We start from the raw sequence: 11,951 nt of genomic DNA, 5'->3' as shown, positions 1-11,951 counted from the left end.
AATAACTCGATGGGTTTCTTCTCAAAATCTCGATGGTTTGGCATCGATTTTCGATTAATGCGAAACTGTCGTAGCTGCGCGGAAGCTCAGTGGCTTAATCAGTACAAACGTTTAAAAATGGCGACGTGTAAATGCAAGATGGCAAGAGCTTGAAAACTACCTCGCAATAAACCCATCAGGGCCGTTCAGAATGCAACGAAATGTTTCGGAAGAGCTGAATAAAGAGTTTGGGAACGATGTCAAGAACCTTAGCAAGGCAAAAGCATACCACGCGGCATTGCTTGCGAAGAAACAAGAGGTAGAGCAGAAGGTAAGGATCCGAAGAATGTTGCTCTCGTCAATCTGTTGCACTGCGGCGGCTGTTCCTGCGCGATTCAAACCGTACAAATAACCGCAATGACGTTTCACAGCTTCAGTTGTCGAGAGATGGAGATCCTGCTCACCTCAAGGGACTTCTCGGGTTTGCCCGGGAGTCGTTGGAAAAAATGCAACTCCTCGAAGGCGTCCACGGAAAGATCTTGAATGATGTGTCGGCTCACCTCGACAACGCTACCTCGGTTAAGAAGGAGTTCGAAAGCTCCCTGGCCGACGTGCAGAAACTACTTAGGTTAAAGCAATATTTACAATGGATAGCGAAAATAGAGGAGACCAGGTAAGCCGGGGCGATGCTGACCTGTGTACTTGTTCACCAAGTTCGTTTATAACTAAGCAGATCCCCAAAGAATACCGTATGATAGCCCCCAAGCTATTGCTTTAGTCATTATTTCATTTGTTTCTAGCGCAGACTAGAAAATTTCCCACACATTGCACTATGGTTTATTTCATGTGGATCCTATGCTATTATCAATCTTCTATCTGTCTATCTTCTGTCGATGCTATTATTTATTGTAGTTTTTTGGGAACTCGTCACAGTATGTATGAATGTATGTCTGGCTATTGAAATAGGCTAAGTAAAACATTCCCCAATTAAAAGTTATCCTAGAATCTTTCCTGTGTGGAATCCAGAGTTGACTTTGTGCTGTATGAAATGACTTTTTTTTTTAAAGCGAATTCATAGAAGAAGCCATGACTCAGGAACAAGATGAGCAGGCTGTGGTTCATCTCAGTTTCCTGTTGCAAGTCTGGGAAAAACTCAAAGTATCTTCATGCTCTCATCTTGTCACATTCCTTCGAGATAGTATACTCTACTGGCATCATGTACTCAGGGATAAGTTTGAAAAGTAAGGCAGCATTTTATAATACCTACATCATGGTTCTTGCCGCAACTCGAGATTACTTTTGTGCAAGTAGTTAGCAGAGAATAGTTTCAGTATTTACCTTTCGCTAGATTAAAGTTTGATTGCATGGTGGCATGTCTTAGAGTACGTAATATGCAATGCCACGTTCATTGGTGTACAAAATGCATCGGGAAATTAAAATTACGTAAAGTATACAAAGTAGGCACATCATTTATTTGTGACATATGGCACAGGGTAGTAACTTCCGCTTCTGTTGCCAGCTCAGTCTGTCAACCCCATAATTTCTGGGACGTGCTACCTGTCCTGTCATTGTAGCAGGAACTGAACTGGAAGATGATGATGATGGTGATTCAGTTTTTTTTCAGCACACTAGTGCTATCACCTTTCTCGGCTTCTGCAGGACGCACATAAACAACGTTTAATTTATTTATGATAAATATGTAATAGGTAAAACTGAAATGCGAATGTTGTTCGGGGATGTCTCACAGATATCGAATGGATGTCCAGATGTTCAGGATGTTAACGACCTTGTAGGGATATCCTAGGGATATATTAGTGGTTTACTGGGATAATACTTTATTGTATATTTTTTTTAGTAATACTTTTGTGTTCGTAATCTTACGCTATCACAGCTGCGTAGTCTATTCATGGCACTTCTAAAGGGAACTGGTCTTCCAATAACTCACAAAATGCTCTTTCTTCCCATCAGGGAGTTTGAAAAGGCACTGGAGGCCATGGGTTGGCCCATCCTCAATTCTGCTATGACTGTTCCTGCCTGTACAGCGCAGGTTCTTGCACTTTTTGAGAAAACATTTATCAACTTGCACAGAATCCAACTCTCGTATCCTTTGAATCTGCTTATACCACTGTACCGCTCACATCTACAGGTACTAAAGCCTAATGTCACCTGATATCTTCCACCCAGATATTGATTTTTTTCTGCACTCGGTTAAGTCTGATATATTCCCTTGAATTACCTTTTGACTTTACGACAATACACGTGCATATGTGATGAGTTCATCATCACAAATCGTACTATCCATGTACAAAACCAAAGGTTCTAGAACTGAACTTGTACGTAAAACGGTGCCTTTTTCCATACACAGATACACCATAGGTGTGGTCTGATTAAAAGCTTCCTTTCATCGTACAGTCAAACTCCTTTACAACGAAACTCAGGGGACAGCAAAAAAAATTCGCAGTAAAGGTATTTTCGTTGAAAAGGATGTCCATTATTGGACCTATAGGCTCCAGCGGGACCACAAAAAAAATTTGCTGTAGTGGTATTTTCGTTAAAAAGGTGTTCGCTATAAAGGAGTTTGACTGTAACACCATAATTGAACCTCTAAGCGGACACACAATCATAAAAGTTGTGTAGCTTAAAGTTTGTTACGGTGCAGATATGAGCCGAGACATCCACTGGAGAGACAGGTTTTTTGCTACCTCACATCTGCATCCGCATGATGCCTGCCTTTGTATGATCTGCAGCATCCCAAACTGCACTATTACTTGAAATAGGTGTGCAGATATTGAGTATGTTCACACATCCACAAGCTTTGCTTTCATAAGAATGAAGTCTACGTGACAAAAATCCTAAGCGACACACGTTTTTACTTATGACCATACAAACTGTATAGGGACATTATGTCATCCATGGTCTTCGATGAATAGCCGTGAAGTGCACAACAACACAATAGATCAAAGCATTCTTTTCAAAACGTTCAACTATTTTCATTCACAAATCAGGATGTCGTGCAAATGTGCTTATAGAACTCAGTTTTGCCCCTGAATCTGTGAAAGGCACTGAAGCTAAAAACAAACACACACACACACACACACAGACAGACAGACAGACAGAAAAACCTCCCCCAATCTCACGATATCAGACGTCCTTATCGTGAAGCAGGGCCGGCCTTGCGGGAGCCAAATCTGATGTCGGTGCCACAAGCCACATCCTTCCCATAGAACTTATGCTGCGGCCACTCAAGAAAAGGTTCCTCTTTCACTTCACTGGCAAACGACAAACAAACAGGCTCGATAAGGTAGGTGAAGGCGTAGCACAAGCAACAGTTCTTTTTTGCGTATGGCAACGCGATTATAATGTGATTATTCTAACGCAATTTTTATTACATGTTTTAGCCCGAATGGTACCTCAGTCAAGTGTTGACGTGGATCTCCGACAATGGAGAATTTTGCGACCGCTTCGTCCAAAAGGTTGTCTTGAGAGCTGGCATCGACGGGATTCAGGCAAGGGTGAGCGTAGTATTGATGCTCGGAATAAATTGTTTGGTGCTTTATTCTTGATATGAAGTTGTGCAGTGCTCACTGAGTATCGGAGATGGCGATTTGTTGTCAAGTCCAACAATGTGTGGTGACTGTTTGATGTCACGTAATGGGTGATGTTATGTAAAGTATTTATAGGCAGTTGGTGGTCAAACATTAGGTAATGCATTCGGATCACATTCGGTCGCATTGGTGACTCCTAATCCTGATCCTCACTCTGATTGTCATCATCCTCATCATGCTGATGCTGATCCCTTCCACCACTCATCACGGGAGTTTTCTTTCATCAGTTAAACTAAAGAACATTGTACCAAGACTTTCAAGGACTGTTGACCACGACGATGGTTGAAGGTTGTCAGTACACCACTTGAACGTTGTCAGTAGTACAAGTAACCGTTACCAATATTACTGGCAGACCAAAGCATGGTTCGACACTGGTCCTTGAAACCCTTGAATACCCTGGAATTTGAAAATAACATTTTCAAGGTCTGGAAATTAAACCTGGAATTTTTTTTACTGTCCTTGAAAACTTTTGATTTTGCATCTTTTTCTTGTTCTCACGGAGCTGCTTGTACAAATTACGCTTTTGCGGAGTCAGAACTGGAGCTTCAAAACCACGGGAGTTAGCACTCTTTAATGTAATAGGAATCGGCAGCAATGAAATGAATGGCACCCTCTATTCTATTAATAAATCGTTCTTTCTGTACTATGAGCTTTAAAATTTCAGTATGTCAGTCACTTCTGTGAGCTGATATTGTGCAGTCCCCATAAATATTTATAAATATTTCTGCAAAATATGGATGTTGATATCAGTTCACAAAACTGTGTTTTACATCCCAGACAAAATGACGTCTGAACCTCAAAAGGACCTTGAAGAAACCTCGAATTTTTGTCCCAAAATTCAGCGGGAACCACGCCAGAGGCAGTTGACCACCGTGCTCTCGATAATAGCCTCGAATTTATGAAAATAAAATTAGATCTTTTTGAAACCGTTGTGCTAAAGAATCGTAGACATAAACATCCAAACACCCATCCCATCCTCCCGTTTCAGCTTGAGCTGATGCGTGGGTTGGTACAGATCTCGACGCACAAGTTCCAGATGGACATGCCCAGCATGCTAAACGATGACCACCTTCTTACCCATGCCATTGAGGAAGTTCTGCTCTTTGACCGGGAGTTACGCAATATGGGCTACCCCCCTTTCTTTCCGTGCATCCTCAACGTCCTCACGGCGGACAGCTGCTTCATCCGCTGGATTGCGCTGGAGAAAAAATGTGCGTTGTCTTCTGCAGAGCACCACATGTAAGAAGGTGGTGATGCTTATATATGTTTACAAGCATTGTTCTCTCTGTAGATGCGGATGAAAAACGTGACCAACTCCTGAGCATGCCAACAGCATGGAAGGCCCAGTATCAGGCTGATGAGGAAGAAGCCGATCTCAAGGTTCCAGAATGCGCTGAGGCATTTATGATGGTGCTGTCTGCCATGACAGGTATCTAGTATGGTGCTGTATATATACTTTGTGTTGCGACCACAAGATTATAAATTGTAGTATGGCCGTGGGTTTTCAAACCATGTATGCCATAGCTGTGCTCACTCATATTCTATAGGAATACTGCACTCTATTAATGAAAGTACTGCTATACAGCAGCTGTCAGCCTTAACAATAACACTCAAGCTCGTGACCTGCACATATGCCAATGCGTTGGCCCGAGACAAGGGTGGGTCTGAAACAGGTTGCAGCGTGCATACAGCATAACCAATAAAACCTCTACCCGAGAAACGTCATCATGACGTCGGTAGACAGACCAGACCGAAACCGAAACAGATCGGAAGGGGAGACAGTGGTTTCCACGAATGGGCACTTGTTCGCTGCCTCCTATTGGAAGAAAAGTAGAACCGAAGGTCGCGTCCCTTTCAGGGATCATCGTAAATCCCCTCAAGACCGTGGCTTTAGGGCGCGACCTTCTTCGCCCCATAGCTTCGAGCACGGTTCAACCCTACCAAAACCGGTGGCGCTGTCGTCATTTGTTTACAAACAGGGAGAGGTCTATTGTGAGCCCTAGTGCAAAGCAGAGACTCATTGTTTTTTATTTATTTATTTTTTGTTTATTTATTTAATACATAAATGTGCTGGTAGGTGCAGGCACTGCTGTCTGTGCAGGTCACGTGCTCGTACATTTGTTAAGTCTGACGGCGGCTGTACTCTACAACACGCCTCATTCTCCTTGCTCACGATAAGCCGCCGTAAATTTTGCAGACCGATACAGGCATCTGGAATACGCGGAGCATCGACTCAAGTTCGTGAGCCTTCAGCAGATCCTCCTGGAAGATCTCAGGCTCTGTCTACAGCAGATACTGACGGCACGCCTCGAAGAATTGGACCTCGTTGCCCTGTGTCCCGTCATCAACGCTGCACACTACGTTGTCCTTGTTCTGAGGCAGTGGAGTTACCAGCCTGTCAGTTACAATATCATTTTGTGCGAGACCTTCTTTTGTACAACAGACAATCACCCTTTGCAGTTCTTTGTCGAGCTTCTCGAAGCGTGCAACGAGATGCAAGCTAAGGAACGGATGCGACACCAAGCTGTCAGTAATCAAAGTAAACAGATTGACGGTATGTTGTCAGGGTCATCGGAAAATAAGGAGCAGGATGCCGATGAAAAGGATATATTTTGCAGAGGACCTCGATCCGGAAGAAGCGCTCTTCCTGGCTGGTGCCGAGTCGCCGCAGGACAATGTGACCCCACCAGAGTATGCGCAGCTGCAGGAGTCGGTCTTTGAAGAGGCGTCGCAGCTTCTTGAGAAGCTCTACACGGATGCTGTTCTCAGCATTGTTGATGAACTAGAGCTGGACTTCAAAGCCAAGAGCAAGGCATACCGAAGAGAAAAGTATGCACACATCCGCGCTGAACTTGGGCACACACACGCATACAGCTTTGCAACTTGAGATTGAGAAAATAGTGTAGAATTATGGATTCGATGTCGCTAGTTGTTACTTGAATTGAATTGAATTGAATTTATTCAAGATATGCAAATGTAAATTACACTGGCTATGTACAAGGGATGGCCTAAAAGCAACAAGACTGCTGCTTGATGAGGGCACATCCCCAACTTAGATGTATACTACCACAATGTTTTCATGGTGTACTAAATGTGTGCTAAATAGTACTACAAATACTACAATATAATGAATTGCGCTCAACGAAACTCATTCATTGCAAATTCAAGTGCCCATTCTTTTCTGCACGACTACCACTATTTCGCAGTATCTTAATGTTGGGGAAAAATGACGATCGCGAGATTCGCAAAAACGACTACTTTTAGTGTATCACGTCCCCATGCTTCCCAGGTGGTTCTGCATGCCTGCAGTGACTGACAAAGAAGATGTGGGCCTGACTCCAACTGCATTTCCTATGCTGAGTCGCCTCCAAGGTCACCTGCAGCAGCTACAGGAGGCACTCGCAGAACCTCTTTTCACCATTCTGTGGCAGGAATCAGCCCGCAAAATCAGCTTATTCCTCTACGAGGAGGTACTGGACATTTTTAACCTTGGGATGAGATATCCTGTAATGTGTGAAAAGAATAACTTAACTGCCGAGTGTGACGGAGTCCCGGAAGAGGGCTTTGTCATGCACACGATGGTTTTCGAAATTTTTTCCGGCTATAACCATCGTACTAGTAGTGAATGTATTTTGCGATAGAATGGGGCAAATCCGGCACGTGCTTTGTTTCTGTAAAATAAAAATAAAATGCGAGGGTAACTGGCAAATTTTGAAGTTCAATTAGGAAAACTAAATTTCTCACAAATTAAATTTGATAAAAGTGCTCCGAAGTCGTGGCAAAATCTCCAGAGATAAATAGCGTTGACCCCATCACATTCCGACGAGCTGATTTTTTTAATACAATTTTTTTTATCGCGTTAGGCGAAACGCCCTGTGTAAGGATTAAATTTTCAATATGAAATTTCAGCTAATTCTGGAGAACTTCTTCAGTGAAGGAGGAACGTTCCAGCTGAGCTTCGACATGAATCGAAACCTGTTTCCCATATTCAGCCCCTACACGCAGAAACCGGAAAACCACTTCAAAGAGTAAGTGACAAAAAAAAAAAAAAAAAAAACCACACAGCAGCCGGCAGCAGACGAGAGCATTACTGTGTATTCGCACGAGCGACATTACCCCGGAAGAGGAAGATGCGGAAAGCGTCATATATTTCTGTTGTCACGTGAGCGCGAGCGCTCAACGTCGCGTCTTCACGTACACTGCAAACCGCGGAGAATATCCTGCTACACAGCCACAAGACATTCCGTAGCAGACGACAGGAAAACACGCCGACGGCGTCGTCTGCTTAAACGCGCAGTACGCCACTCGCGATATTCCGCTTCGCGTGAATGCTCAACATAACGCGGGATGGAACTTGGCCTCTGTGAGCAGTATTTTCGCGTTTTCTTCCGCTAGAATATTCCGTGGGAAGTCGCTCGTGTGAATCCACGGTTAAGAACATAGTTACGAGCGTGACTGGGCGTTCATTTCCAGGGTGAAAGAGGCGTGCATCCTACTCACGATGCCGCACCCGGTAGCATGGATCCTGCAAGAAACCTTGCGGGCGGCGCGTGCCACAGACGCTGTGACTGGAGGGACAGCGCTCGAAGAACAGGGTGTCTTCTTCCTGACACCGTCTCAAGCCATGCATGTGCTTTCCAAGAGAAACGACCTGGTTCACACCTGAACACACGCAAGGCCAATGCTTCTGCACAGTTTTGCATGTACAGTGCGCACATGCTGCATGCCGAGCTTCATGTCCGGCTTTGGACATGCATGACGCAGACATCTGGGTCATGGTCGTGTGTGGGACACAGTTGAGGCTGATGGAGAGGCAATGGCGTCGAAAGCAAATAAGCCCTCTAACGAGAATGTTATGAACTTGTTGAAGATGTGTTACGAGGATCTACAAGTGCTAAAAGTTTCGTCATCAAGTAGATATAACTGGTTAATTTTTGAGACCATGTTCTAAGTCTTATGAATGATCTCAAGTTGTAAGTGTGCATGGAAGCGTTATAGACCTGAAGCGTATTTGTGTAACAACATACACCGATATATATACAGTCAAACCTGGAGTTACAAACAGTGTTTGCTGTCACGAAAATTGAATTAATTCTCAATTGTTAAGCTCAGTGGTGATGAATATGTAGAAAATAGAAATGAGTCAGGGCACAAAATAGTATAGATACATACTCTAAACACGGAAAATATTTAATGTATAGCAGTATCATAGTAGCGGGTGGTTCTGAATTCAAAATAATTAACAGCCAGAGCCTGACAAACAGCTGGTAATGATACAAATTGGTTACTGGCCGGTTACTGTGGTTACTGGTTGATGTGAGATCAAGGTGGACAACTACGCAGGAAATTATCTTTGTTAAGGGTAATTCTCACTTTTGGCGCTGACACCAAACACCCCAGTGTTGAATGTAGAGTCACTGGCAAGTTTGGATCTTGTACTTGGAATCATTGTCGTAATTTAAAAGGAACTCGCACCTTCCAACAGATGGGCTATACAGACATGCCAAAAGTTGGAACAGAGCATTAAGAGACGTCACTACGTGTTTTATCAAAACTGGAGAGACGGCCGTATATAGGGCCTGACTTTTTCGGGTTTTATTTTTGGCCAAATTCGGGGGGTAAATATCGGGTGATATTTTCCACTTGAAAATTCGGGTGTATTCGGGTTAAATCCCGTTACGGCATATTCTGTCGTCAGGAATTCGGGTGCATTCGGGTGATTTTTTTTTGTTTAATAAAAAATTGTCTTAACATGGAACTAATGTTTAGCAATGTTATCAATCTTTATTTTAATGCACGCTTATGAGTGTGCCACGTGACCCGGATGTTTTCGGGTAGATTCGGGTTAAACCCGAATTTTACAGATTTCGTTCGGGGGGTAAATATCGGGCGGATACGGGTTTAACCCTAAAAAGTCAGGCCCTACTATATATTGTTTTAGTGTGAGAAACTGCACCCGATTGGTGATGGTCCAGGTACAGATTTGCAGAGGCTAAACTGGCAGTGACGAGGAACAACAAGATGGGTTCAGCACTTTCCTCACTTTATTTTTCTCCTAGCCACTGTCACAAGTGCTGCGAACACTTACCTACATATTGTCCCAGAGCCCCGTAATGCAGGTCGAAGTATGTCTGTTGACACAATATGGAGTTACTGTTGCAGTTTTAATTAGGTTTATTTATAGTAGCAATTTCCTTCGTAGCATTAGGAAGCGTCTTTTACAGTTGTTGCTAGGGTAGAAACTGTGAGTTGATCCAACAGAAGAATGCCGTATTTTTCTCTCAACACACGAGAGTCGGAGGTGTGGTGTCAATAGCGTAGATGTCTAGAGATTGTCTTTGTTAAGATAACTTGTAGCAGAGAAAATTTGCATATCGATTCAACCATATCATATGTGTGTTGAAATCCTGGAAACGACTAGTCAAAAAGGGTCTTGCAAGATGCAAAAAGTCTTTCACGGAGCGGCAGACATGGTGGACACACGCATTTATTACGCCGCGTTGACACATTGCACGTGGAGTGGCTCGCTTTTTCTCGTAAAACCCAATTACATTCTTTATCTACGTACCCCATTATATTCCACGTCTATTGGCTTGATTTCCTCTGGTCGTCCTCGACTAAAACTTTGATCAGTTCTGTAACCCGTAAAATACATTAATAAATAATTTTTTTTTTTCTGTAATATGCACTGTAGGTGATGTCCAGTGTGACGCTGACCAAATATGACTTGAACCTGGTAACATGCATATGCAGATCCATCTTGGATGAAAGCCACAAAAAACACTGGGCAAAGAGAAAGAGAGGGAGAGAGAAAGATGACCCATCATGTATTCACATGTAACTTTGCAACTGATCTATTCACAACCGAGAGACTTGCTGTCAAAATGTACAATCAAGGGGGCTAAGTAGTATTGTGAGTAGCTGCTTTCATCGAAGACAGACTCTTACCAATTAGTCGGTCTGCATGCTCAAATTACGGATTAAAAAGTAGCATCCGATCTTTTGCACCCAAATCCTCGAACGCAACTTAACCCGAGAAGGTCAGGCCGTAAGCTCATCTGTTTAACATCCCACGTTTCTTCGGGTTACTTATTTCAACAGTTATTTTATTCCTTCATCTTTTCAAGATAAGCAAATGCGAACGTGCTTATATAGGAGTCCTAATTTTACCTAACAAATTGAAACAAAAAAGCCTGAGACACAGTCGACCGCTCCGTGAGACTCTCATTCCGAAAGACTTTCTTTTCAACGAGGGACTGGACCCAGTAGCTTGTGCATGCTTTAGCCAATGCATGCCCATTCTTGGCTGCCATGTTGAATGTTTTCCCATATCTTTCACAAAAACTAGACATGCCTTGAGAAAATGGTGTAAAAAAAAACAAAAAAACTGAAGGTTGTACTCTAACTCGGACCATGCACAGACAGATGTTTGTTGGTGTTAGAATCGAAAGATTTTGAGACGAAGATTTTAGAAATGTTGGCCGCTACTGTTGGTGGTTAAATTATTTTACACGAGGTTGGCAGATACTCTCCCCCCTACAGCAACATTTTACACACAATTGCTCCGCAGCTCCGCGGCATTCCCGTAAGGTCGTGAAATATGTCGAATAAGAGTTGACATAGCTCTATATTGTCATATCAGGGGGTCCTGAATTTTTGGTAGCCTTTGTATCAGGCCCTTCCCTCTAATTCTAAGCATGACTAAGAGAACTTTTAATGACTAGTGTGGAAGTTCATTTCTACGTCTGCTGGCAGTACTAGCATCAGATTATGACCAGGGCCACCAAAAATGCAGAACCCTTCAAGTCCGCCAAATGCCTCATTTTGTCCCTGCTTCATGGAAGCATCAATGTCGCAACATTCCAGAAAGCACACAGTATGTCAAATGTACAAAGTATGAAATGCATTTTTCCCTTGGCCTGAGAGAAGAAATCTTGCACACAAAAACATGGACACTGTCTAGAGTCTGGTGCTATGAACTTACTCATGGGATTCATATCACTTGCTCCGTAATTGTTGACTTTTCCTCCTACTGCTGTACGGTGTTTACCGCCACTCTGTCTGCATCAAAACAGTGTGCAATAAAAGGACCGACTGCACGTGTGGTAAATTTACGGCGAACTGTCGCGGCACCCGCCTGGTGGTGATGGCTACAAGGTCGAGGCGAGGACAGAGAGGAGGCGGAACCACCGGCTGCACTGTCTGCGGTTTTCCTGCAGACAGTTGCCCGTGAAGTCGGCCCAGGACACAAACTAACCACTCCCCCTGTCCACACCTGTACAGCGCCAACACCACCTAGATACGGAAGGCCTGCTTATTATATCTCCTCTCACACCTTTGTCACATAGACGCATGTATAAAGTCAGG

General features: G+C 43.5%; 1 protein-coding gene across 1 annotated transcript; it reads left to right on the top strand.

Annotated features, from left to right (window-relative positions):
- Positions 1-100: 100 nt before the first annotated feature.
- LOC135392092 (RAD50-interacting protein 1-like) lies at positions 101-11,683 on the top strand. Its single transcript, XM_064622760.1, has 14 exons — positions 101-310; positions 411-652; positions 1,047-1,220; positions 1,948-2,079; positions 3,145-3,280; positions 3,378-3,491; positions 4,573-4,795; positions 4,876-5,013; positions 5,782-5,981; positions 6,045-6,138; positions 6,203-6,413; positions 6,874-7,054; positions 7,494-7,612; positions 8,058-11,683. Exons 1-14 carry the CDS (start codon positions 191-193, stop codon positions 8,248-8,250), a joined length of 2,277 nt encoding a protein of 758 aa, XP_064478830.1. The 5' UTR covers positions 101-190; the 3' UTR covers positions 8,251-11,683.
- The last annotated feature ends 268 nt before the right edge of the window (positions 11,684-11,951 follow it).

Source organism: Ornithodoros turicata, chromosome 4 (genome assembly GCF_037126465.1).
Source record: "Ornithodoros turicata isolate Travis chromosome 4, ASM3712646v1, whole genome shotgun sequence".
Classification (NCBI taxonomy): domain Eukaryota; kingdom Metazoa; phylum Arthropoda; class Arachnida; order Ixodida; family Argasidae; genus Ornithodoros; species Ornithodoros turicata.
The sequence above is the reverse complement of the archived record's forward strand: the minus strand, read 5'-3'. Positions and strand labels throughout refer to the sequence as shown.